The 27,613-nt window shown below is 44.6% G+C and overlaps 1 protein-coding gene across 1 annotated transcript in view; it reads left to right on the plus strand.

Moving 5' to 3' along the window:
* The window catches only part of LOC117079799 (tubulin-specific chaperone cofactor E-like protein), a 168,285-nt gene that overhangs the window by 73,542 nt on the left and 67,130 nt on the right, over positions 1-27,613 (plus strand). Inside the window, exons 8-13 of the mRNA XM_033203855.1 lie at positions 10,247-10,311; positions 13,349-13,482; positions 16,952-17,239; positions 20,817-20,954; positions 21,299-21,464; positions 26,455-26,867. Coding sequence (XP_033059746.1) covers positions 10,247-10,311; positions 13,349-13,482; positions 16,952-17,239; positions 20,817-20,954; positions 21,299-21,464; positions 26,455-26,867 — 1,204 coding nt within the window. The remainder of the gene's footprint in view (positions 1-10,246; positions 10,312-13,348; positions 13,483-16,951; positions 17,240-20,816; positions 20,955-21,298; positions 21,465-26,454; positions 26,868-27,613) is intronic.

The following is a 27,613-nucleotide window of genomic DNA, read 5'->3' on the forward strand; positions in this document are numbered from 1 at the left end:
AATACAGACTAGAGAAAAAAATGTTTTCTGAAATATTTGATTATTTGAGGGCAGATGTAAGCTTTATTCCATTGTTAGGGAATACAACTAGGACAATAGGAACTGTCTTGGTTGTGTTAAAATTTTGATTGCTTTGAATTTGAATTTCATTTTTCCATTACCTCATGCATTTCGAGGATCCTGTTATGGACAACATTACCATTTTCAGGGAGAATGTAAATATAGCCTTAGATGTAATCACCTTAATGAGCTAGATCTAGGAGGTTAGACATTATTCAATCAGTGGATAAGTGGTAGAAACAACTGCATTACAGAACTATCTGGACTCCATGGTCGTTCATACAGTGAAGCAAAACAGTTGTACAGGGCTTGTAAATTTATCAGAGACACCAATGTCACAGATTCTGTTGTCCAGGAAGCAGATGCTAAGGTGGAGTTGGGAGTGCAGAAAGTTTGTTGGGGAGTAACACCTGTGAAAGAACGGGGAAGAAGTAGGGTTGAGCAAGATGGACCATCAGACCATGCTATAGACCTAAATCAGTCAGCCCAATAGGATGCTCTGGAGCAAAGATTCTCCATTAGACGAGTCCTGCCCTGGCCAGAAATGGCGAGGGCCCTTTACCAATACTTTTCTCAATCATTGATACAGGAGTGCTTCAAGAACATAACCTCAGCTTGAACTGATACAGATGCTAAAGGAGCCAACAGTTGGAAGCTGTCAGCTAACCGTACACCTTGTAGCTGGAAATCATCCTTTTTCTGAGGGTGGGTCTGAGTTTTGCATCTTAGTGTCTGCCACGGTCCACTCCATGCAATGTGTAGATCCAATTTTCCATCCATGATCAATGGCAGCTCCTCTAGGGCTCTGGTAGGCCTCTCTATCTGAGAGGAAACTTAGAAGAGGGAGGCTAGGAAAATGGCTTAAAACCCCTGTCGCTGCAGTTGATTTCAGAGTGACAACTGGTACCCACTCTCTCCCTCTTCCACTATCCTTATAACCCCTTGGCTTTTGTCTCTCTGGTCTCAGTGGCTTACCTGGTGGTTTCACTCAAACCTTAAACCTTCGTTCCTTGTAGTCTGAGTCCTTCGTAACCGTATGCTGATCAGACTAGGGTTGCTACACTTGTCCATCACAGTCTAATTGGGTAAGGGAGTACCAAGAGGCACCAAAATTGGTCACCTGAGTGCCATATGTTATCCCTTGAACCCAATGTATAACAATAGCCCTGCCTCCTCCTGCTGATCAGAGTCAACTACTCCTAACGAGGTGATGGTTCATATTCTTGCCTGCTAGTCTTTGCACACAAGGAGCCCAGTGTGTCCAGGCACCATTACAGCCCATAGCTTATCATTCAGCGGGACTCTTGCCATGTCCCCTGGTGAGAATGTACCCTCTTGAGGAACCAGGACTTCAAACTGCGTAGGCCAGAGATGAGGGGTTGGGGAGCACAAAGTCCCCCAGTAATCACTGGGAGTAATGGCAAGTAGGGCCACTCCTGCCTTCATACCTTGGTTCCTGGATCCATGTAGTCTTATTACTAGGGACACCGCACCCTATAAAGGTCTCTGACTTGCTGTGTACACAGTATCCTGGAGAATAGCACCTCATCCTTGCATAATATTGTCTTCAGGGTGGTGCTTCACCTACTCCTTAAGCAATTTACTTCAATTCTCACCTACGCTGGCATCTTCCGCTCATACTGTCGCTACGCCAACCAGTGAATCCCATTGCCGTGGGCTCACTCCCACACTTCCTTTTCCATAAGGCAGTTTCCCTAGTCAGATGCTATTTTGCATGGAATTCTATGCTTATGAATCAGGCATTCTGCAAGCCTTCCGTTAGTGGTGCTGGCTGAGGCCCCTGGGCAAGAAAGGCATACCCATGTCCAGAATATGGCTCCATCCCTGTGGAAAAGAAGTGCTGACCCTTCCAGGATGAAAGGGGTCCAATGTGGTTATTTTGCCACCAAATGGCCAGATGGTCTCCCCAACAGTAACATATTGGGATTTCACCCTTGGTCTCTGTTATTTGCAGGTTGAACAGATTGAACATTTCAGATACCATGGTAGCTAGACCAGCCTTGCTAAATGGAAGTTCGTGCTGTTTGACCCATGCATAACCTCCAATCCTGCTGCTGTAGCCACTTTATATATGCGCCCATCGGACCAACACTGACGAAGACTGCTTGACATCAACTGGCCGAGTCATTTTGTGTACTTGGTTGTTTAGTTCCTGTTTTGTAGTGGATGTTTTCTGGTAGGTGATAATATATGACACAAAGATCTTCAAACTTCATGTCCACCCTCATCTGTCTATCCAGGCCCCTTTGTCATTGATTTTCCCATCTTTTTCTTTCCGGGCCCTTGTCCAGCCAGCTATGTCATTCACCACTGCCTATGAGTTTGTATATATTCTAACCTCAGAACTCTTTCTCCTTTGACACAAAATGCATGACAAGATATATCACCCAAAGCACCACACATTGAGAGGATGTTCTCTTATCATTGTCTTTCAAGGCCACTTGAATGAGGCTGTCACGAAGCCAGCCAGTGTCTGCTTTAGGCTTGCGCACACACACACCAATTGAGTCCATCCATGCACCAGGCTTAGGCTTCTTCCTCCTCCTCCATCTTGTCGTATTCACCTTCACACATATAGCCATATGTGTGATCTGGTTGGGGAGCAGGTACTGACACAACTATGTCAGGTGACATGGAGTCTGGACTACCTACTGAGGCATCTTACTCATGACTGGTCCCAGATATGTCATTTCCATCTTATGCTAGATTGCTACTGGGTCCACCTGACTTCATGACTTGGTGGGTCCAACAAGGCATAGGTCTTCATGGGAAGTTCTGGATACATGACCACTGTCTCTTAGACAAATATTCCATCACACGGCCTAGTCCCATGAGAGAGCTGATTTTCAGAAGGTGTGTAATTCTTTGCTGCAGATGACATGACCTTGCTCCGGAACTCCAGGGGCCTACGTGGTAGTTCTTCCACTGGGGTTTGCAATAAAGTCCACATTTCATCTTTTTCCACCAAACACACCTCCAATATCAAAGGACCTACTGAACACATGGCCCAAGCAGCAGAGCTGCTTGCATCATAGCCTGGAGCTGCAATGGAATTCTTTTATGTTCTCAGACCAACACAAAACTGGCTTAATTTCATATCACCTGGAGCAGTTTCTCTGGGTTTGGAACGTGTAGCCTCCAGAACCCGAAGAAGCTGACGAAGAAGAAAGAATTTCTTTGTAGACAGGCTACAAGATGCAGCAATTTGCCTTTTCCTTTGGAGGAGTTGTCCCAGCATGTTCCTGGCCACTGGATTCCTTACAACTTTACTGAAATAGCATCCCTGAATCTTTGTAGGATTTATCTTCCACCTTCTGGAGCCCCTGTGTGTTACTAAGGCGTCCAGCCTGCTGGCCATCTCTTGCCCATGGTGCCCGGTCTGTTGATGTTGTCAATACAGTGAATCAAGGTGATGTTCTGTAGTACCCAGATGACTCAGATCTCTTTCATTACAATATGAAAGAAGGTGGGAGACTTATAGCCCTGGGGCAAAGCTAGAAATACAGATATATGTTGTTGTCTGTTCCATAAGATGTGAACTATTTTTGACCCTCATTCCAGATTCAAACAGGAAAAAAAAATGCATTTGTCAAATGAATGGCCACATATCACGTATCTGAAGCACTGCAGCTGCGATTGGTACTACCACTTGGTTGAACTTGGAGTAGTCCATAGCCATTCTCTAGGATCCATCCTGGCCAGTTCAATAAAGATATGGTAAGAGTTCACCACCCCTTTTCTTTAAGAGTGATACTAATGTTTACCATTCTCCCCACAGCCCAGGGTGCAATATTCTTTTATATGACTACTTTAGCCGGAGTAGGGATAGGGAGTGTCAGAGATTTCCACTTACTTGCCTTCCTTACTATGATAGTTGTTACTCTATAAGCTAAAGATCCAATGTGCCAAGTATTAATACATCAATCCCAATGGTACTCACTCACTGACCAGCTTCCTAATCCAATGAATGATAAGTCAGCTTGGTCTCTCCCCACGCACCTGATGTTCCTTCACAGCCAGATTCTCAAAGGCATTCTAATTCCTGTATGCCACCATCTTGTGTGTCTGGTTATGCCCAGATGGCGTTTATACCAGTAGCAGTCCTGCCTCGAGAAGAATGGAGCATCCAACGTTTGCCAAAAGGGCTGAGATATAAGTATCCTAGAGTGCATGGAAAAAGAAAACAATTAGTATGCCACTAGTAGTTTATTAAAACAGAGCCAACGATTTTGCTTCAAGACATTTAGGTTCACTGCTGGACTAAAACCTTAATACAGGCTGGACAAAGAGAATCCTTCTCTAGGTGAATCTTTGATTTAAGCTTAATTTTATTGTAATATCTTTGGACTGGGAAAATAACATCCAGGGGGTCTGCAGCCCCTGTAAACCCACTGTAAACTTTTCTAGGATTCCTTTTATTCTCTGAGCCCTGTGTGTTCCCACTTTAACGGAGTCTTTATCATTATTAACTCAAACTCCTTCTATAACAGTCCTCAAAATGTCTAAGCATTCTCCTTCTCCCAGTCTATGGTCACTTGTGTAAATGGCCAAAGGTCTTTTTGGGGACAGATTGGGAAAATTACCATATTTGCCGTGGTGTTGGAGGGTCCTGCCCTTTGGGTACCTGTTACCTTTTCAGTCTACAGATTCCAGATTTGAAAACTGACTCAGATCCAGAAACCAAGCAGGGACCGTGGTTTTTTTATTGGGACCACTGCTTTCCACCTTTCTCAACCATTCCTGCTTTTTTCTTTCTTTCTTTCTTTTTGAGATGGAGTCTTGCTCTGTCGCCCAGGCTAGAGTGCAGTGGTGAGATCTTGGCTCACTGCAACCTCCACCTCCCGGGTTCAAGCAGTTCTCCTGCCTCAGCCTCCTGAGTAGCTGGGATTACAGGCACACCAACATACCTGGCTGATTTTTGTGTTTTTAGTAGAGATAGGGTTTCACCATGTTGGCCAGGCTGGTCTTGAAATCCTGACCTCAGGTGATCTGCCTGCCTCGACCTCCCAAAGTGCTGGGATTACAGGTGTGAGCCACTGCACCTGGCCCTTGCTCTTTTATATTATTATACAGAGGAAACCATGCTTTTGCTGGCTGCCCATCTGCTTTGCCCCTTGGATACTGTGCTTTATTAAGCATGTCCTTGACTCTTTAAGGATCAGGCCCCTTGGCTGCCCCTCTGATCTTCTTGGTCATTACAAAAATTATGACTGTCCCCCAGCATCCCTGGCTTCACACAGTAGCGTGATGTCACCTGGCCTGTATTTCTTCAGGGACCCATCATTTCCGTTGCTGTCAGAGCCAAGTTCCATGATCATCTTTCCTGGCATCAGCCTTGGCTGGCATTAGGGAGCCTCTGCTGAGCTGTTTAGTGATGCTGGTGCCTCCCTCTCCAGTATATTCCTGCTGGCTTTGGTGGCTGGTGCGTCTGTCCTCTGACCTTCCATGGAACGTGATTGTCCAGTGGGCCTAGCAGAGTCACATAATACATCTATTCCACCATGCAAACATCTGTGAGCCTTTTGGTCCCTTCTTCGGCCATCTGCCATGGTAATTCAGGCATTTGAACCTTGCTCAGTGTGAGCCATCACTTTTTCCAGGCTCCTAGAAACTTCTCTAGGAGTGAGTTTGCACCTTTCGCTGGTGCTCTTGACACCACATTGAAGTCTGTAGCTCTAGAGAGTGCCCCTGGGTATGCCCTCCCCTCATCCCTACCAGTGCGTGCTGGCGCTTTGCACCTGCAGCACCTTTGTGGGCACAGTCCCTTTTGTCTCCTGTCAGGCCCAGCATGTCTCTGGCTGGGTTATGCAGCAGCTTAGCCCAGATTATAGGCCTGGCATTCAAGAGAGAAAGTGGGAGCAGCTTTTGAAGAGAGCAACTGTTGCCTTGTTGGGGAAAGTCCTCTCTACTGTCTTCCTGTGCTAAGAGAAATTTTAGTTCCTGATGGTGTGCAGTAGGGTGTGTCTAAAGGATCAGAAATTTTCAGAAATAAATATTTGGAGGCATCTACCCAGATAGCCTCCAAATGAGGCTAGGTATAGAAAATAAGCATATAAAATACCTATATGTACATATGTGTGTACATGTGTATATGATAAATCACATGTATAATATATATGTATGCATATAGTATGTAATAAATTATATATACATATATATACACACGTATGTTTTTCCCAGGTGGACCTTGACATTGGTATAATAGAACTGCTTCCTTGAGCACTTGACCAAGTCTTTGTCATTCAACAGGGGTCTCCAGAGCAAAAACTGCCCATCTGGGGAGTCCTGCTTTGGCTGGAAAGTGCTAGACTGTGTAACCTGACCTTGCCCAGTCATTGGTGGAGGGCTGTCCCATGAAGAGTGTGTCCTGGGTTTCAGCACTGGGGCTGAGCCTGAAAGTGCTGAGGGCTGGAGGCTGTTGGCCAACTGTACTTCTCACATCTCTGTTGTACGGAGTTTAGTGGGGGGTCTGAGTGGCACATCTCCATGTCTTCCATAGCCAATAACTGCATCATTTCAAAGTAGCTCACATCTGACCATCTGTTCCACAGAAAAAGGTATATGAAAGTTAAGAAAACAACACAAAAACAAAAGCATCCCACACATAAAACCCATTCTACTTGATTTTAGAGGACTGTATTTTTTTATTTTGTTTGAGCTGTCTTTCTTCTTGCCTATAAAATAGCATCAACTTTGCCATTTTTTAATAAAGCACAAATATCTTGGGTGACTAGCTCCAATGCACCCCCACCCTATCCCACATCTAAATCTTGTCAAAATCTTTGCTCACCTCACACTTTCAACAAAGTAAGTCCTGCTGACACAGCATGAAAAGAGATTTTTGTCATTTGTCAATCTGTGACCACTGGGTGTACACCGGAACACACACTCACTGCCCAGCTTCCCAAAGTGATAAGCCAGCCTGGCGTCTCCCCACGCACCTGGTGTTCCCTTGCAGCCGGATTCTCAAAGGCATTCTAATTCATGTATGCCACCATCTTGTGTATCTGGTTATGCCCAGATGGCGTTTATACCAGCAGCAGTCCTGCCTCGAGAAAGATGGAGCATCCAACGTGGGTCAAAAGGGCTGAGATATAAATATCCTAGAGAGCATGAAAAAGGAAGAAAGCAATTAGTATGCCGCCAGGAAGATCATTGCCTTTCCCGTGAAAGTTTGGCTGAAGAATTGTGAAAACTTCAAAGGATAAGAGGAAGGTTTTTCTTTTTAAGAATACTCTCAGGAGGAGACTTCATGGTCTAGCCACGCACTTTGGTGATGTCTAACTTGAGCTTGCATCCGTGTTCTCATCGCAGCTTTGCAGAGTGACACAGACAAAAAGTGCTCCTAATGGAAGGAAAGCCACCGTGCAACTGATTGTAAACTAACACGAAAAACGGAGCCAACGATTTTGCTTCAAGACATGTAGGTTGACTACTGGACCAAAACCTAAGGCTGGACAAAGAGAATCCTTTTCTAATGTGTCTTTGATTTGAACTTAATTTTATTTTAAATAGGCACCCAAGAAACTAGCTTTTCTGTTATATAAATATGTGCCATTCTAAGCACTCCTAGAATCCAAAGAAAAATAAATAAATGTGAGTCATTTGGAGAGAAGCAGTCATTTAACATCTGTAAGTAAATATGTGTGGAGGATTCATAACACCAGTGAGAGAATAAACAATGTGGGAAACCTGCTGAATTTTCACAGGTTTTTGGAAAAACAAGGAGTAATTTAAACTAAAAAGTTTAGTTCACCAAACACTCTTGTGACAACATGCTTAAACCTAGAATTATATTTCTTTTGTACAGTTGGCATTTAAATGTCTGGTCAGAGAAAATTTGGAATAATTTTAAAATTTCCATTGATTTACAGAAGAGTTTTTTTCCTGCTACAGTCAAGTTACTTCTTTCTTGATAAATTCCATGTAAACATTTCGAATAGTAGATTTAGCTTATGCCTTAGCCAGTTTTGCTCATTCCACATCTACTGGATGCTTGGAAGCATCTAACCGAGCACGTTTTCCCCCTTATTCACATGCCTTTTAAACTGTTTACTTACTGCAAACTTTTATCAGGAGGGGTTTATCTCCCCCCTCTGCCTCCAGTGACCCTCACTGGGTGTCAGGGGAGGTTTCCAGGCCACAGTTTGAGATTTCCCTTGTGGAAGATCATGTCTAGCACTAGGTCCCTTGTTAGATTTTGCCTGGAAAGCGCCCTGTCCTATCTCCTGCAGAGCGATGCATCCGAGAGAAAAGAGAGGGCATAAAACTTAAAAAGTTTGGAAAAGTTTCTTTAAATACTTCATGCATACCTGTGAAAAAAATAGAGTAGAGCCTATCTGTGGCGACTGTTCAAAACCAGAGAAACAAAAAAAGACTTTAATAGAAAACCAACTTCATTTAAATGTTGGAGGCAGCTGCTTTGTTTGGAGTTTTAATCCCATGCCGGTGGATGCTAATTCTGTAACATTATACAGTTGCCTTCTTTTGGGTACAAAGGTAGAAGGGGGGTTTTCTTTTGTGTTTGTCAGTGCAAAGTGATTCTGATCAGAAAGGCCCAAGGTTTCAGCTCCAAGTACCTGACATTTCCATCTGAATCTACCTTTTTTTTTTTTTTTTTTTTTAAGGGGGAAAAAAAGGTCTAGTTTTTCAGGAAAAGAACCTCTCTACGCAATCCTGAAACTGATCTTTAGATTTACTTTTCCTTAATCAATAGAAAAAAACTTGATTGCAACTCAACACTTACCTGTCTCTAGTGCAGGACTAACTTAATTTTTGGTTTTAAGAGTACGGGATTCAGACATCATTTCAGGAATCAGAAATTATTGGCAACAAGTTGAGGAGAACTGACATGAATTCTTGTTTTACCTAATTTTTCCTGGCTTACCAAGATTTGGCTTAATATTTCTGACTCAGTCCCTCCAGCCTCTACAGAACAGGTTAGTGACATTTTTTATAAATACAAATATCTGAATGAGTCCTCCTTACTTCTCTCTGAACCAGTTTCCTAAGGGCTGTAGTCTTAAACTTGCATGGCATCTGTCTCCATTAAGGTTGTGTGTGATCTCTGCTAAAGCCTTTGTACCGTTTCCAGCAAAACTGTCTAATATTTAATATGTGCTTGAAATTACAACATATATACTTGACAACTAAAGATTTGCAATAAAACTCTCACAGGATAAATTCATTGCCTTTCCCGTGAAAGTTTGGCTGAAGAATTGTGATAACTTCAAATGATAAGAGGAAGGTTTTTCTTTTTAAGAATACTGTCAGGAGGAGACTTCATGGTCTAGCCATGCACTTTAGTGATATCTAACTTGAGCTTGCATCCGTGTTCTCATTGTAGCTTTGCAGAGTGACACAGACAAAACGTGCTCCTAGTGGAGGGTAAAGCCACCGTGCAACTGATTGTAAACTAACACGAAAACAAGTTCATCTTTGCTGTGTTCCTTCTTTAATTAACTTGCTGTAATTAATTGTTTGCTTGTGCACTGGATTCTATTTTTATTGTGATTCCAATTCTGGACTGGTTCTTCTTTTATTACTAATGTTTCTATCATTCATTTCACTATGTGAAGTCAGTGAACAGAGTAGACTGGCCCTGAATCGGGTCAATACTTCAGAATGATGGATCGGCTCCCTTCTATGGAGAAGGTGATGGCAAACTCTAAATTCTCCTAGCTGTAGAACACATTGTGTTTTAACCAACTTTTGTTTGATCTTGATGGAAAGCTGTTGTGAAAATTAGGAAAGCCAGGTCTTAATGGGATGTGGTTTCTGCTGCAGAGACACAACCCAGGACCCGCATGCATCTTTAGCGTTGGGTCCTAGTTTTCAGTGCTTTATTTGATGCAGAGGAGATACCTTTCCTTTACTCACACTGTTCTCACTAATTCTAAATAATTACTTGACAGTTCGAATGATCTCATTACACTTCCAGACTGGCTTCTTCTGGGCATCTATAATTTGTTCGTGAAGTTTTGAACTTAGGAGGACCTGCCAGCATTCAGGGGATGTCAGCCCGACTCAGCACTGTTGGTGGTGTTATGTGAATTTGTTCTGTGATGGTTTTGATGGTCTTGGGATTCGCCACCAAACACACCTGGTGTTCTGTTTACTCTGGCAAGCTGGGGATTTTTTTTTCTTTTTCTTTTTAAAATTCCAGGATGAATTATTCATCATTCCTTAGAATTTGGGTCTCTTTCATCTTCGCACTTGTACGGCACCAAGGTGAGTACTACAGAATTCCATAAAGCTCTCAGTTAGCATGCTCTTGAATTGATAAAGAGACACCTTTATTAGGAACCATAATTGTAAGGGCAGGTGCATGTGTGTCTACAGATACAAGAGAAAAATGTAATTAAATTCTTTTATCAAGGGTAAAATTCATTAACTTTAAATGAGGTTTACCCAGTTTTTTCTTATTTAACTTCAAATACTATTTGTATATACCAGCTTGCCCTGTGCTAATGGAGTAGATCTTTAAAATAATGCAAAATACTTCCATTAAAAGTAGGTAAGATAGGTGTATGTGCACCTCATGTCTGATCACTGATTCCCATTTGTGGTGGAGACTTTAAATAATCTACTTATTTTGGCCAAAAACTAGGAAATTACAATAGTATTGATGTCAGTGGCTTGTGTATCAGTGACCTTTTACGTGGCCCCCAAATCTAAAACTTCAAGTTAAATAAGATAATTATTCCCCTCAGTGATTCCTTCTTTTTCTCTGTGTAGCATTGCCCTGCATAAGTGAAAGGCCACATATATTTTTTTCTACTGTTGTTTTGGATTTTAGACAAAGATGGGGTAGTCTACATAGATTTTAACATTTTATGGCTAAAATTCTAAGGCACCTTTCTTTACTTTGAGAGTTTGTCTAGTTCAAGTGGCACATGAGTACAAGTCTGAGGTGTACGTGTCAAGCCCCTGTGCAGCGCTAATGTTTTTCCAGAGTTGGTGAATTTAAACAGTTAAACCACAGTGTGAAACCCCATGAGAATGAAAGCGGGCCCATGACTTCAACCTCCTACCCCAGCTCCAAGAAAGTACATTTTATTTGGTGGAAAAAAAAATCCTGGAAACATAGCTATGTTTCTTGTGAAATTCTTGGCTTAGGGCAAGCATGGATAGGGATATTCTTTCTTTTAGCAACTCTGATGTTATTGATAGGCCATGCTGCTAACAGTTATATATATATTTTAATAATAATGGCTTCTGAGGTGTTAATTACTGTAGTTTAAACCTATGCCCTTGTATTTAGCACCCTCTTTTTCATTTGACAAGTATTATTTACCATATTAGATATTCTTATTGTTTGTATCCTTCTTAAAATTAAAAATATTTAACTGTCCATTCTTTCCTATTCAAAATTGTGAACTAATTAGGATCACCCGCAAAGAGAAGAATCTTGCAAACTGCCTCATCTTTACAGCAGAAGAGGAAGTTAGGGTCATTTTCCCTGGCCATGGTTTTCTGTCTCCTCCAAGGGATATTATGGGTTTTCCATTCCCTAGGCAGACTGGCCAATCAATGCAGCCCAAAATACCAATTAATCTTTCCAAAAAATGATGATAATTCAGTGTGAATTTAAGCCCTCATTCATACTTGGGCACGACTCCATGCCAGGACACAATTTGTTACTGTTAACTTGAGAAATAAGTACCTGTGTGTAATACTGTACTAGCGATTATAAAGATTTTTTTTTAATTAGTACCTTCTAGGAATTTTTAATTTGTTACTATTATGTAAACAGAAATGTTAGAAGACCCCTTTTCACCTGCTGGTTGTAAATTAAATACAGCTCATGGGCCCAGAGCGCCTATGATCTGACACAGCGCCTCCTACAGGCTCAAATTCGGGCGGCTTCTCAGCAACTTCTGCGGTTTGGACGATGCATATACACTAATGACCAGATTCGTTTCCCTGCTTTCCTCGGATGTCAGCCCTTGGAAAGAAATTAGCCCTCCGTTGAAGCAGAACTCCTCTTGCTCCCTGCTTCAGAACTGGAGAGCTGGCTCTTGGCCTGGTGCAAGAAGCCTGCTTTCTGGCCCCTTTGCACTCTCTTTTACATGAGCTGTTGTCTGTTCACTAAAAGCCTCCCAAAGGAGCAAAGACGGTCCTTGGCTGGTTGCTCCCCAGCCTATTGTGTCCATCAGCACAGAGCAGAGACTTTCCCAAGGAGAAGGCCCGACATGAGAATGGGGGCGTCGGCATCTCATGGCAGCAAGCGGGTACCTCAAGAAGTGTGGCTGATGCCCAGAATGGACTTGCCGCTGCCCCCGAGAATGAGAAATTTAAAAAAAGGACAAAAGGGAGAAAATGATAGTGTCCTATTGTCTTATATTCATTCAGGGAAGAAAGGACAGAGGCAGAGAAAAGTAACACCCAAAATGTAGATTATTTCACAGATACTATTGGACTTGATCCTCAGTGATGCAGACCCTAGGGAACTTGTCTCATTTCTCCCACAAAACTGAGCCACACCTTGCAACAGTATGGATGGGAAACCTGGGAGCAGCAAGCCGGGGCTGCCAGGAGACGGAGTAACCCTGTCATGGCGGGGTGCAGTGTGTGTTTGTGTGATGGCTCTCCCGTGACCAGGAGGACCAGTCAGAGCCCTGCAATTCCTCTCCAAAGAGTTCTCAAGGACCCAACCCCCTGACCCCGGAGGATCTCGTGTTTGTCTTTTGTAAAAAGGATTTGGGCAAAGAGCCTCTTGCAGGGCCAGCCCTCAATCAAGGTCATTCATGGGCCAATTACTACAAATCCTCTCCTCCCACTTTCGTCCCAGTTCCCACTGTTGTTTATTTCCTTCTGGGATCTGGGATTATCTCCAATTGTGCGGCAAGAGGGAGGGAACTCCTTTCAGGAAAAGACATGATAGTGGAATTCTTGAGCTAGAAAGGGAGCTTCAAAACTGTGGCCATGCCAGACCTAGAGGCTGCCTCTCAGTACCCAGAGAGCTCAAGGTTCCAGGGAAATTTCACAAATTTCCAGCCAGTTGTAACCGTAGATATCACCAAGATGCATGAAAGTGCACGAACGTGCACAAAGTGCTTTCTCTTATGGAGAAACATTATCATTCCCGTTCTCCCCTTTCCCAGAGGCAGAAGATACTGCACTGTGTATGGCCTAGGTTTAGGATGAATGAGAAGGCAGTGTGCAAGCCTTACTGAAAGAAACTGGCTTCAGTAAGTAGGAGGGATGTAGCTTGCTAAACGGAAGAGGGAGCTGCCATCTATCTAACCATCATCTCTCTTGACAGCTCAGCCCAGGGAGCTCATGTATCCATTTTGGCAGAATGACACCAAAACCCCTAAAGTAGACGATGGAAGCTCATCTGAGATTAAGTTGGCCATCCCAGTTTTCTTCTTTGGCGTTCCTTACCGCACTGTCTATGTAAGTGGAGAAGCAGCCCAGCTGTTGCTCTCTGGCTCTCCCTTTTGTTTGTCATTAAGAAAAGCATTTTAAGTATCCTCTTCCAGAGCTCTGAGAAGGGAGGATTTATTGGCAGCCAAAACGACAAGTTCTGAGATTTCATGAGCTGATAGGTTTTATGAATAAGAAAGTCAAAGGTATATTTAATGGCTAATGTTCATAGTGGAGGAGTATACAGGGTAATAAATTGCTTTTGTGGGTGATTAAACATAGAAGTGAAGCAGAAGCCCCAATGCTGTGAACATTATTTCTGCTACTCAATGAGATAAAAAGATACAATGAACCACAGTAGGAGCAATATCATCTTTCCCTTCTGGGGGTGTGAAAAGTTTAGGCATCTGCTGTTCTTGGGCTTCCTACCAATTTGAAGCAGAGTCAGAACACAGTAGAGGGGTAATCAACTATTATATCAAAGTTGTTTGCAGAATTGGCCACCCTCAATATGGGTCTGTAGATAGGCCAGAGGATCCCATCGCCCAACCCGCACTAAGACCCTCAATATGGGTCTGTAGATAGGCCAGAGGATCCCATCGCCCAACCCGCACTAAGAAATGGTCCCATTTGTGATCAGGGCTCTTCTAGGCACCTGTGTTCTCAGGTTCTTGTTTTTGTTTTTTTGGATCATTGGGTTTGCTGCTAGTGAAACGGTTGCACATGAAGAGGAAGACTCAGAGCAACCGAGCCTGCCTTTATTGTTGGCCTTAAAGAGCTGGGTGAGGTATTATGCCACATCCCTGGAGGAAGAATGCAACCCTAAGCATGTCCACCTCTGGCCATCTCTACCTCTGGGACCTCTCTCTTCCCAACTTTTGATTTATGGCCCCAGGATGATTCCCGCTAGAAAAGAGTTCCCTGTTCCATCACCTAACTGGTGGTCCCTGAACCTGCAGAGGCAGGGTCGCACAGTCACTCATTAGCAATGTCATTTCTCGGGCCCCACCCCACACCTACTGAGTCAGAAACTCTGGGAGGAGGAGCCAGTAATCTGTGTTTTCATGAGTCCTCCAAGTGGTTCTGATGCCCACAAAAGTTTGAGAACCACTGATCTCAACCATAGGATATAATCAAGACACATATGAGTCATCACCAGCTTCCTCTGCCAGTCTGTGTGTTTTAATTACACCTATTGTTCCCTAGCAAACACTTCACTCTGACATCCTGAAACGCCTTTTATTCTCTACTCACGACAGGGCCTCCCTAGTCTGCAATAGCTGGTTTTAAGTTTTGGGATGTGTTGACCTGATTTTGGCAATAAGGGAGTGAGGACTTCCGTACTGGAAGCCCAGTTAAGCTAGTTTTACTTCTCTGTTGCACTGTGTGATATGGAGTCTGAAGAATTTTTTCTTGCCCTCGCAACAGGAGGGTCCTTAACCTGAGGCAGACTTATTCGAGGATACATTGTTCCTTGCGTTTCCAACACTTTGAGTAGTGCAGTTTTCTTCAAGCTTCTAGGATGTTCCCTATTACTGGAAGACAACAGACTCTTAATGTCTCTTCCAAACCCAAAGCCTTACTTCCAAACATGTAGACCTACCCTTGGCCTTGATAACTTGCCTCTGGGATCTGGGCCACTGTTAATGTCCGTAATGTTACTGGTTAACAGGAAATTAACATACGATTGGAGTGTATAGGAAAATTATCTCCAGGTTTTCTATATCCAAGAATTGCAGTTTCACTACAGGCACCTCTGCTGCTGAAGCCATGTAAGCCACGGAGTTAAATCAGTTTATCTACCAACGTACAGAGCTAAAGATTCAGGCAGAGGTTGAATTGTTTATAGGTCCATTGTAAACTGAGGATGTATCTTGGGCTTGTGATTTCCAGTTAGGTTTCCTATTTAATTGGTTTACTAAGCCATTTACAGATCATGAAGAAATCACCATAAGATAGTCATTTATATAAACAACGTAGTCATGCCTCAATTTTTATGCAGCGATTGTACCAAGACACTGTCACACCACACGAGCTGGAATGGAACTGGGCATCTGTAGGTCTTAACCTTGTCCTTGCTCTGAGCACAGGAGTGGTTGTGACATCAGTGGAGGTCTTTTAAATGTCTCACCCAAAGCAGAATATTGTTCGTCGGAGACTGGAGTTGGACGGAGTGTTTGATTTCTTTTTCTCTGACACTCCTCTTTCGTCACAAAATAGGGAGCAAGGCCTAACATAGAGCACCTCAATTTTCAAATTTCACTTTACTTCCATGCTTATTTATTTTTCCTGCTTATTTTGTATTAGTGACCCTGAGAATCTATCTTTAGTACCCATGTTAATCCCTGTCTGGCCCAGCACACACACACACACACACGCCACCCCCGGTACACACACACACACACACTCCCAGGACATACACATACACACCCCAATATACATACAAACCACCCTCGGTACACACACGTACACACCCTCCGTAGTATACACACACACACACGCCACCCCCAGTACACACACACACACACACACACTCCCAGGACATACACATACACACCCCAATATACATACAAACCACCCTCAGTACACACACGTACACACCCTCCCTAGTATACACACACACACCATGCCCAGTACACACATATACATCCCACCTCAGTAAGCACACACAACCCACTCCCAGTATATACATATATACACACCCACTCCAGTATGCACACACTGTCCACCCCAGTACACACACACACACACTCCAATATGCACACACACATACACATCACCCCCAGTACACACATATATGTCCCACCTCAGTAAGCACACATGCACACCACCCCCAGTACACACACACACCCCAACCTAGTATACACATGCCCCACCCCAGTACACAAACACGCATACACATCCTAGTATACACACACACCCCATCCCCAGTACACACACACACACTCCCCACCCCAGAATACACACACAAAGCCCACTCCAGTACACACACATGCTCTAGTATTCACACACACCTCACCCCAGTACACACATACCCCCACTCCAGTACACACACTCTTACACACCTCACCGCAGTACACACACACACCCCCATCCCCAGAACACACACACCCATACACCTCATCCCAGTACACACACACCCTGCAGTACACACACATGCACATCTCACCTGCAGTACACATGTACACACATGCACAAGCACAACTCAGGAGCATTTGATAAGCGTAATAGAGACAGGATAGGGAACATGAAAATGAGACTGATTATTAATCAGAAATGAAGCTGGTTACAAATCGAATGTGAAAGAAAACCAATGAGTTCGTCTGGAAGTAAACAAACCTCTTAGTTTGAGCAATGGAAGCCGGCGTTTGGGGGTTCTAATTCAGTAGTTTAAAAGTTGTTTTCATTCATACAATTAGGCGAATGTCTGTCTTGGTCTGTGACTCTGAAGTTGTTATGGTTTCAGATCCACTGTGCAAAACCTCTCTTATTTTCGTAGGTCAATAACAACGGAGTTGTTTCCTTCAACGTGCTAGTGAGCCAGTTCACGCCGGAATCCTTTCCCCTGACGGATGGGAGGGCCTTCATCGCCCCATTTTGGGCAGATGTGCACAATGGAATTCGAGGCGAGATCTATTACAGAGAGACCATGGACCCTGTCCTCTTGCAAAGAGCCACCAAGGACATCAGGAAGTACTTCAAAGACATGGCAACCTTCTCTGCCACTTGGGTTTTCATTGTGACGTGGGAGGAAGTCACGTTTTATGGAGGCAGCAGCACCACACCTGTAATAATTCAAATTTTCTGCTTTCCACTTCATAACCTGACATCTAATTCTTGTCCATCTTCGCTACCGTGAAGGAGTCTAATTATTAGAGCTAAGGAGTGTCAGTTCCCTTGAGTTAAACTAATGAGTCTTGCTACCCACTTTGCAGGAAACAGAGGGAACTATCACAGCTAACCAGCCCAGTCAGCTGTAATATTTCAGAAGATATGTCCCCCCATCACAAATCGTTACTAATGCCTAAAAACACCCTCAAGAACTTTCCCGCTGTAAGTGACATTCCTGTTTTGCAGGAGAGTGATTGAGGCACGGAGACCCATTCCAGGCCACATGCTTAGGAGCCCATCTAGGGACCCAGAGGTCCTTTTCTCTTGCCAGAGGTACAAATGCCTCCCTCCATCCCTAATTTCCTCCCTCTCTCCCCGGTAAAATTTGGTTGGAAGAGAAAAATAGCGTCCCAAGTTTGGGCCCAAATGAACTGGGACGAAAAGTCATTATGTTGTGACTTTTTTTTTATTGTGACCAGGGCTGAAATTATTCATACTTGATGTTAACTAGAGTGGGCAGTGAAAGTGTTTCATGAATAAAATTTCAACATCTGCTCTGAAATCCCAAATGAGCAGTCAAATAAAAGTCAAATAAGAAAGATTATCACTGGCATTATCACTGGCAGAGATAATCAGCTTTCTACATAAAGGGACAGAATGCAGTTTTCACAAAAGCCTGCAGCTTGTTTGGGTGATTTTGCCAGTGGAGAGTTTTGAAGTAGTAGACACATCTTCAACTGTATAATTTCTAGTAAGCAAAGACAACTCAAAAAATCTGCCCTCCACTTACTCAGGATTATTTCCAATTCCATCTGTTTTCCAGTTTCCTTGGCAATGAGTCAGTTGTTTAGGGGTGGAACAAAACTGACTGAGTTAGGGAGAGGTGAAAAAGTGCTGGGTTTGCAGTTCACAGCTGCGACAGCACGAGCACATTATGTTTTAGCACCTTCTAGCCAGAGCATCAAGAAGCACTTTATCGTTAAGAGGTTCTGTAGAACAGAAAGACACAAGTTTAAACAGTGGATGCATTGGCTAGAAATAACCTCTAAAGAAGCATACATTTCCCTCTGTCACGTTGTGGATCGCTAACGACTCCTCGGGTGATGTTTTATATCCTTTAAGCCTCATATCTTACAGCGTTAGAATGCAGGATGCCAGCAATCGATAAATCTTAGTGGCATGGGGTGGGGGGAAGAAGTGCCCATCAAATGCTGACCACCAGTTTTTCAAAAAACACTTCCATTGGCAATAAAAATGGCAAGATAATTTAGATACTTTCTGGCTTGTACTTTGGAGTAAATTTCTGAACTAGGTGAGAACTCTTTCTGTGAGGATGAATGAGGTAACCTCTAAGTGCTTTGAGCTCTTTGGAGAAAAAAAGATGGTGTAGTTCTCTGGAGCTGCGAAAGTGTCCATCCATCCCCATCTTTGAAATTGGCCCCACCTCTTTCATCCTGTTATTCCACATTTCCCCTTCCGTATAGAAACACATTTCACAGGCCAGCTAAACACTGGGCTTGAGAGGTCTTTTACAGGCAAAAATTCTCATGTGAGGCCAACAGAAGGGAAGGAAAGGGGAGTGTTTGCTTTGAGGAAGGAAAACTAGTATTTATTGAGGGCTTACTATGTGTCTGGTGCTGAAGGCTACTTTTGCATATCATTTAACCCTCCCCAAAATGTTCCCACACAAGTACTGTCTCCAATTTCAAGGGAAGGCAACAGGCCCAGGGAAGCCAAGTATCTCGTTCAAGTGGCAAGAAAAAGGATAGGATTCATATCTCCTAGGAGACACAGCAGGGGTTCAAACCAAAGTTCTCCAACTCCAAATCCCAGACTCTTCTTTCTTCAGCTGCCTCCTCCGGATATGGCTGAAGTCCTCAGAAGCAAAAAAGGGTTTTTTTTTTAATCCAGAAGAGTCTTAGAATGAATGTTGAAGAATTGTGTAGTGTAGGAATGTGTGAGGTGCATGCTGGTGGCGGTCAGCCTCTGGGGCGTCACTGGGACGGCTGGTTGGTTTAGAGGTGGCTGCAGGGGTTGGAAATGGATTGCTCTTGAGACCTGCTTGGACCAGATATTTCTAGCTTCTCTGTGGGAGAAGGAATTCCCTTCTGAAGGAGAATCCTGGTCTGAAGGAGGCTGTAGCTTTAGTCCTTGTGTGACCTTGACTTCGCACCTGTCCCTTGAAAAAGAGCCTGCTGGTGACCTTACAGCAATCTTGAACCTACTGCTCACTCATCTCTGTGTCCCACTTTCCTCTTCTGTCGAATGGGGCCAGAGACTGAAGGCATATACCTGAGCAAGTCTATCACAAACGCCATCAGCTGTGGCCAGCACAGAGCGTGGAAAGAAAAGTTCTGTACAAAAAGGGCTCTTCTTACTCGTAGCTTGCCTCCCTTTCTGGGATCATCTAGAATGGGGAGATTTGGGGCTTCCAAGATCCTCTACCCCAGTTTGATTACACAGGATAAGGATTTGTGTCTTCCTCTGCATCGGACAGATTGTTAACCGGGACAGTGTCAGGCAGCAGGGAAAAGTGCTAGGTTTGAATAGAAAAAGGTCAATGCAGCCTCTCCTTTTAACTCTATTTCTATTAAATTTTTTGAAAACATGTGACAAGGGGTAAGGATTAGCAAGCGGAAAATATAAAGGACAGGGTTTGCTACAGCTTATTTCTGAAAACCGTTTACAAGTTTCATATGAATTTAAATAACATCTCTATCCTAAAAAGTTTAAAATGAAGACAGCATGGAATGGCAGTGCTCTGAGAGATGGACTGGGAATCTGGCGCAAATCCCATTTTCTGTTGCTGGGTCACTGTGAAATTTCCAGTAACTCATTTCCCAGAGTGCCTAGTTTTCTTAGCTATAAGATATGCGTGGGCCAATACGATCTTAGCATTGGTCTGGGGTACAGATGAATGTTGACGATTTTGCAGAAATAAAGTGATGTACAAATGCTCAATTAGAGGAGTAATTTCTCTCCACAAAGTGCTTTTTAAAAATCACTTTCTCACTTTCATTTTTAAGAAGGGAGACATCTCATCAAGATTAATGTTGTTTTCCGGGAAGGGAGAGAGCACAATCCACATGGCCACTTTAATCACAGGGACTGGTATCTGTTCCCTCTTCCAACCCACTCTGCAAGGGGAATGGGTGCTTTCAATCTGGTCCCCAGCCGAGTCTTTTCTGTAGTTTATTCTCATGCTGCCATCTATAGGTGCTTTCACATTATCACACGCTTAGCCGGGCCTCTGAATTTTCTGTCTGGTAGAAGTCAGAGATGTAAGCGGACGCTGAGTCAGACTCTGGGTTTATCTCAGGCAATTTCTCTTTTAGATGCACAATCCCACACGTCTTGCTTTTCCTACCGGAGGCGAGAACAAATTCAGAGAGGAGTCAGAGCTGGAGGGCCTGGCTGCAGAGCAGCTCTGAGCTGCCTGTGGGTGGGGAGGGCGCAGGGTGAGGGGAGGACCTCCCTGGGGCAGGACCTCCTGGGGAGTGCAAGTCATGAGACTGCGCATTCCCATCCTGTAGGTGAACACCTTCCAGGCCGTCCTGGTGTCCGATGGCTCCTACACGTTCACCCTCTTCAATTATTACGAGATCAACTGGACCACAGGGACGGCTAGTGGCGGTGACCCCCTGACGGGTCTTGGTGGAGTGATGGCACAGGTAGGTGACTCTCCACTTCATCCCCCGCGTGTTTCCATCACTGCACTCTCTGCTTCTGTGGCTCAGCATTCATGAGGGAATCCTGCCACCAGCTTTTAACTAGAGACGCACGTCTGATCTCGCAGATGGACTATGAGGCTAGTCCTGCCCATGTTTGGCACCCTGATTCGGCTATGAAATAAACTAGGCAGTCCTTTCTCACCTGGAATGCTGGCCCCAATGACTCCAGGAAAAGAGGGCTCTTGATTTTAGAGGTGCTGGGTTCTAAAAATAAGACAGTAGGGCCAGTTAACCCATGGGGGATTTTTGTACTCAAAAATTCTTGTCTTCCTTTTGTGCTGCAGGCAGGATTTAATGGTGGAAACCTCACTAATTTCTTCAGCCTCCCGGGGTCAAGAACGCCCGAGATCGTGAATATCCAGGAGACCACAAACGTCAATGTTCCAGGCCGCTGGGCATTTAAAGTTGACGGAAAGGAAATTGACCCAGCCAATGGCTGCACCTCCAGGGGTAAAGCTTTTCCTCTGTCTATGGCAAGGCAGGGTTTGTTTAGGGTAGATTGACAGGCAAGCTTTTAAGCCACGGGGGCGGACTCATTCCCGAAGCCTTACTCTTTTGACATCTCTCAGCTGGGTAATGGAGATCAAGGTAATTTTAGCATGCACAGTCATCACATCAGGAGCTAAAACCCTGCATTTGCTACCTCGCAGCTTTGGAAGTCCTTTTCTGGGGTGTGCACACGGCTCTCAGTTCCGAACAACTCCAAAATGGACTAGGATCTTGAGTGATTTCTCAGCCAGAGGGACAGAAGGGAACCCTCCTGTTTAACATTATTTTCTTTGTTGTTGTTGCCATTTCCTCCCCCTGCCATTTACGTTTTTCTTCTCATCCTTATTCTCACTCTGCCATCTGCACTTTGTAGATCCACAGGAGTGGGTGCAGTTGGAGTATTGCCAAGTTCCTATGAGGGTAAATCAGTACTTCCTAGAATGATTAGAAAAAAAAGAAACAAAAAGTAGTGTAAGTCTTTACGGTAACTTCTAAAATCTTCCCAGCATCAGCAAAACGTGCAGGAATTTGAGGAGAATCAAAGCTGACTTGAGGTCTCTGTGAACAAGCTGTAGTTGAACCTGGATGGATGTCCTTCACATTGGGTACCTAAAGTTTGGAGCCTTTTCTGAACTATTGGACCCCTTTAGATGTGCAAACTTGCCGTGCACTTTCAGAGAAACATCCTGGTTTATGAATTCCTGCTTTTATGTGTCCAAAAATATTTAGAAAACAGAATTTCTGATAATATTTCTACTTCCAGGAGTAGAAGCTACAGAAATTAGAAGCAAGAAATAATGCCTCTGTTCATTAGTCCATCCACCCACCCATCTATCCATCTACCCACCCACCCATCCACCCACCCATCCACCCACCCATCCATCCATCTACCCACCCACCCATTCACCCACCCATTCATTTATCCATCCACCCATTCACCCACTCATCCACCTACCTATCCATCCATTCATCCATCCACCCATTCACCCACCCATCCATCCACCTACCCACCCACCCATCCATCCACCTACCCACCCACCCACCCATTCACCACCCATCCATTTATCCATTCACCTACCCACCCACCCATCCATCCACCTACCACCACCCATTCACCCACTCATCCATTTATCCATCCACCCATTCACCCACCCATCCATCCACCTACCCACCCACCCATTCACCCACCCATCCATCCACCTACCCACCCACCCATCCATCCACCTACCCACCCACCCATTCACCACCCATCCATCCACCTACCCACCCACCATTCACCTACCCATCCACCCATTCACCCATCCATCCATCCACCTACCCACCCACCCATTCACCCACCCATCCATACACCTACCCACCCACCCACCCATTCACCTACCCATCCACCCATTCACCCACCCATCCATCCACCTACCCACCCATCCATCCATCCACCTACCCACCCACCCACTCACCCACCCATCCATTTATCCAACCACCCATTCACCCACTCATCCACCTACCCATCCATCCATTCATCCATCCACCCATTCACCCACCCATCCATCCACCTACCCACCGCCCATTCACCCATCCATCCATCCACCTAGCCACCCACCCACCCATTCACCACCCATCCATTCACCCACCATCCATTTATCCATCCACCTACCCACCCACCCATCCATCCACCTACCACCCACCCATTCACCCACCCATCCATCCACCTACCACCCACCCATCTATCCATCTACCCATCCACCCACTCACCCACCCATCCATCCATCCACCTATCCACCCACCCATCCACCCACCCATCCATCCATCTACCCACCCACCCATTCACCATCCATCCATTCATCCATCCACCCATTCACCCACCCACCCATCCATCCACCTACCCACCCATCCACCTACTTACCCATCCACCAACCCATCCATCAAGTCATCCAGCCATTCAGCAAGCCATTGCATCTTTCTGAAAAACATTTTAAGAGCTCCATTGAAATGCCAGCCACTCTGTGAGGTGCTGGAGATAAAGCTGCTCTAGCTGCCCATGACATTACTATGGTAGAGGAGACAGAGCCATGGGAACAATGATGACACAGCATAAGACATATTATGATAGACACGTGTTTAGGGTACTGTGGAAACACAAAGGAAGACCATGGGAAATGTTTCCAGACCTCTAAGGAAGTTTTGGATAGGAATGAGGAGGTGCCCTTACCCCCTCAGATAGAAGCTTGGACTGCTGCTTGTCTTGACAGCCCTGGGAGGTCTCAGGGTTCTTTCTTGGCTCAGCTTCAATTTGTTGTTGTTGTTATCGTTTGTTTAGGAGACAGGGTCTCTCACTGTCACCCAGGCTGGCTAGAGAACAGTGTCATGATCATAGCTCACTGTAACTTTGAACTCCAAACACCTGGGCTCAAGTGATCCTCCCACCTCAGTCTCCTGAGTAGCTGGGACTGCAGGAACCACCACCATGCTTAGCTAATTTTTTATTTTTTGTAGAGACAGGGTCTCAGCATGTTGCCCAGGCTGGTCTTGAACTCCTGGCCTCAAGCCATCATCCCATCTCAGCCTTCCAAAGCACTGGGATTAAAGGTGTGAGCCACTGCACCTGGGCTCAATGTGTTTAATATACAGAAAAGCCACATTCACACGGTCTGACACACCTGTGCCCTCTGCCCCATTCCCTGTGCTGTGATTAGTGCCTCTGCTCTAAGGTAGATCATGTGTGAAGATGGCCTGCCTGGGCTCTTGCCTCTGTGGACTCTGTAAAATCCCCCATGTTCAAAATAACAAATAAATGTTTTGCAGCTAAGCTGGTATTAACTGGATAGGAAATAATCTAGTTCCAGAGTTCATTAGGATTTGAGATTGTACCCTCCTCCCCTACAGAGTATAAATACAGCATCACTTAAGGTCTGTGAGAGATACCAGCTCAATACCACATTCTGTCCCTCCCTTGTACAGCCTGGACCAAGGGCCTGAGAAGTTGCAGACTCTTACCCAAATACCTCTTCCCTTTGTCCAGGCATCACAGAGATGACTGGCTATGGCCATACAACATGAGTGCCCAGTGACAGCCTCTTACCTGAGTCCTGGGAATGAAATGCTGTGATAATAGAAAACATTGGCTTGCAGAGCTGTGGAGTTGGTCAGATGCCAGCTGTGTACACTGTCTCCACTTTGACTTCATTCTTTTCCTCCTGAGTTATAGGTTTGGGTTTCATATCCAGGACGAATTCAATATCTTTATATAGACTGCTATGCATTTTTATGTGCCTCTGGACATATATCAATCTAATGAGATTGGGATTTGGCCTAGGGTATAGCAGGGGAAGTGTTCCATAGAGCTGGTTTATTATATCATCATTCCACAAACAAAATTATCTCAGAGTCTACCTTTTGGTCCAAACCCCCTCTATTCAAAGGCATTTTCCTCTCATTTATTGAAAGCCTGAAAAAGCAGGGCCTGGAAATGATGCTAAGTGGAAGCTGTCACAATACATACAGCCCTGAACTAGTGCCAAGGAGTGCTGAGGATTGAGGACCTGTTTTCAGGGTTGATGCACATGACCTATTGGGAATGTGACTAAATCTATTCTCTCATTTTTCAACCCTATTCTCAACAGGTATAAAATAGAATTGCCTGTTGAAACGTCATTGTTCCTGTTGGGCAGATAGAGCCAAGACTGTTACCAATGCCCCCGCACCCCCGACTTGGGTTAACCTTGCAGCCTTGTGCTATTCACTCCATAGTCAGTTTTATAAAAACTCGAGATGTTATTTACATTTCTTAATGCTGTGTCTTTGATACTTGCCTTTTCAGACACTCTTATTTTACAAGTGCTTCTACTTCTGTCAACCTGTGTCAACTTTTTTATAGCATCACTGTTCCCTGTGAGACAAGGATGAGAAATAGCAGTATCCACATTTTACAGGTTAGGAAAATAGACAGGTGGAAGTTGAGTGAGTAGTCTTGGAAATTGATTGCAGATTTGTAACTGCTGCCCAGTTCTCTTGACCCCAACCCCCCAGCAAGGACTAGATCACAGCCCCCAGCCCAGAAATCTTTCTATTTCAATTAAAGGTTGATGTTAGCAACCAGAAAATTTCGAAGTTTTTTGGTGGGGAGGTCATTTATTTATGGAAATGATTTTAAAGACTATACTTCTACCAAAGACAAAAGTGTTTTTAAAATTGTCACATCCCTTCAAACCATTCCCCTCCCCTTTCCTCATTCTCTTCCTGACCTAGAATTTGTCAAGAAGATCTGTCCAGTGCATAGACAGAGAGGAGTCCTGGACTTGGACAGGGCCCTAGAGTGGGAAAGAAGACAATTTGTGTAGGTGTAAATCCTGCCTAAGCAGCATCTGCAGGATTCATGAGCCTTTAAACATGCCAAGAAAGTGGTCAGCGCTTTCCAGAATCTTCCCAGGGAGCTTGGGATTTATACTCATACATCTGACTCCTAATTAGTGCTATTGACCTTTTCCAGCACATACTGGGCCCCCAACAAATGTCTGTTAAATGAATGAACAAATTAGCAAACAAACAATGAGTGTTGCTGAGTAACCTGGGTAAACTGGCTCTTCTTTCGGAAGAAAAGGCAGGAAATGACTTCCAAGTGTCATACCCTTTTCCATGGATTAATGATAATGTGGTTTTCCTTGAATGTGAGTTTGCTCACCAGCCATGGAGATAATAATACCAAGAGCTTAGACTGGATTCAGACAGACTCCGCTTGGAATCCTGGCTTTACCACGGAGTTGCTGAGTGATCCTGGATAATTACTCAACTTCTCTTAAGCCTCAGTTTCCTCATTTGTCAAATGAGGGCGACCATACCTCCCTAACAGGTTCTTACGTGGATTAAATGGTATGATGGAAGTAAAGCTTTTAGCCCAATACCTGGCACACAGAGTAAATGCTCAGTAAATGTTGGCTGTAATGTCATTATTCTCCAGGACAGTTCCTTCGGCGAGGGGAGGTGTTTTGGGACGACTTGAACTGCACCATCAAGTGCCGCTGTCTGGATTTCAACAATGAGATCTACTGCCAGGAAGCTTCTTGTAGCCCCTACGAGGTGTGCGAACCCAAAGGCAAATTCTTCTACTGCAGCGCTGTGGAAACCAGCACGTGTGTGGTGTTTGGGGAGCCACACTACCACACTTTTGACGGCTTCCTCTTCCACTTCCAAGGCTCCTGTGCCTACTTGCTGGCCCGACAGTGTTTGCAGACTTCCAGCCTCCCTTTCTTCAGTGTGGAGGCCAAGAATGAACACCGCGGGGGTTCAGCCGTCTCCTGGGTGAAGGAGCTCTCAGTGGAGGTGAATGGCTACAAGGTTCTCATCCCCAAAGGCAGCTATGGAAAAGTCAAGGTGAGACCCTCTCTGTCCTTCACGGGGAAATGGAGAAGCTGGAGATTCTTCAGCCTAGGGAAGACTTCCCCACATCTACTGGTTCTGCTGTTTGTCTCTCTACAGTGCCAAAGAGATGCACAGCTCCCCCTGCCTTGCACATAGCTTGTAAAATACTTCACTGGGCCAAATTTTATGTGTACAAGAGCTATCCTAAGCTCTCTCCTCAACATGTCTATCTGCTTTTAAACTGAGAGTACATTTATATTCCTAGTTCCCTCATAAACACTGGTAGACACACACACTCACACATACACACACACACACACACACACATGCACAGCTCAGAAAAACTGGAAAGAGATAAGTTTCTCATGGTGCTGGCTTGCAATAATTGTAGCCACATAGCCATGCCCTGTGGATGGTGCAAACGCAGTACAAACCCCCAATTCACTACAGCCTTTGATTAACAATCTTTATCCCACCTCAGCCCCAATTCTGTTTGCTCAAGAGCTGCTGCTTCATTTTCAGAGAAACCTCCAAATCGATTGATGTCTCCAGAGACACCACCTGTGCAGGCACCTGGATTGGCTTTGGTGACTTCCTTAGTGAGGCTTGGCTGGGAAAGTCCCATGAAAGCTCTGCCCAGACACCCCTTGAATAGAGTCCCCAACTCCCACCTAGAATAACAGCGAAGAACATGGGTCTCTCCTGGCCAGTTTAGCATATGCAAATAATTCCTCTCACTGTCCACCTGGATTTCAAGC

The sequence above is a fragment of the Trachypithecus francoisi genome, unplaced genomic scaffold (genome assembly GCF_009764315.1).
Source record: "Trachypithecus francoisi isolate TF-2019V2 unplaced genomic scaffold, Tfra_2.0 Lachesis_group8, whole genome shotgun sequence".
Taxonomy (NCBI): Eukaryota; Metazoa; Chordata; class Mammalia; order Primates; family Cercopithecidae; genus Trachypithecus; species Trachypithecus francoisi.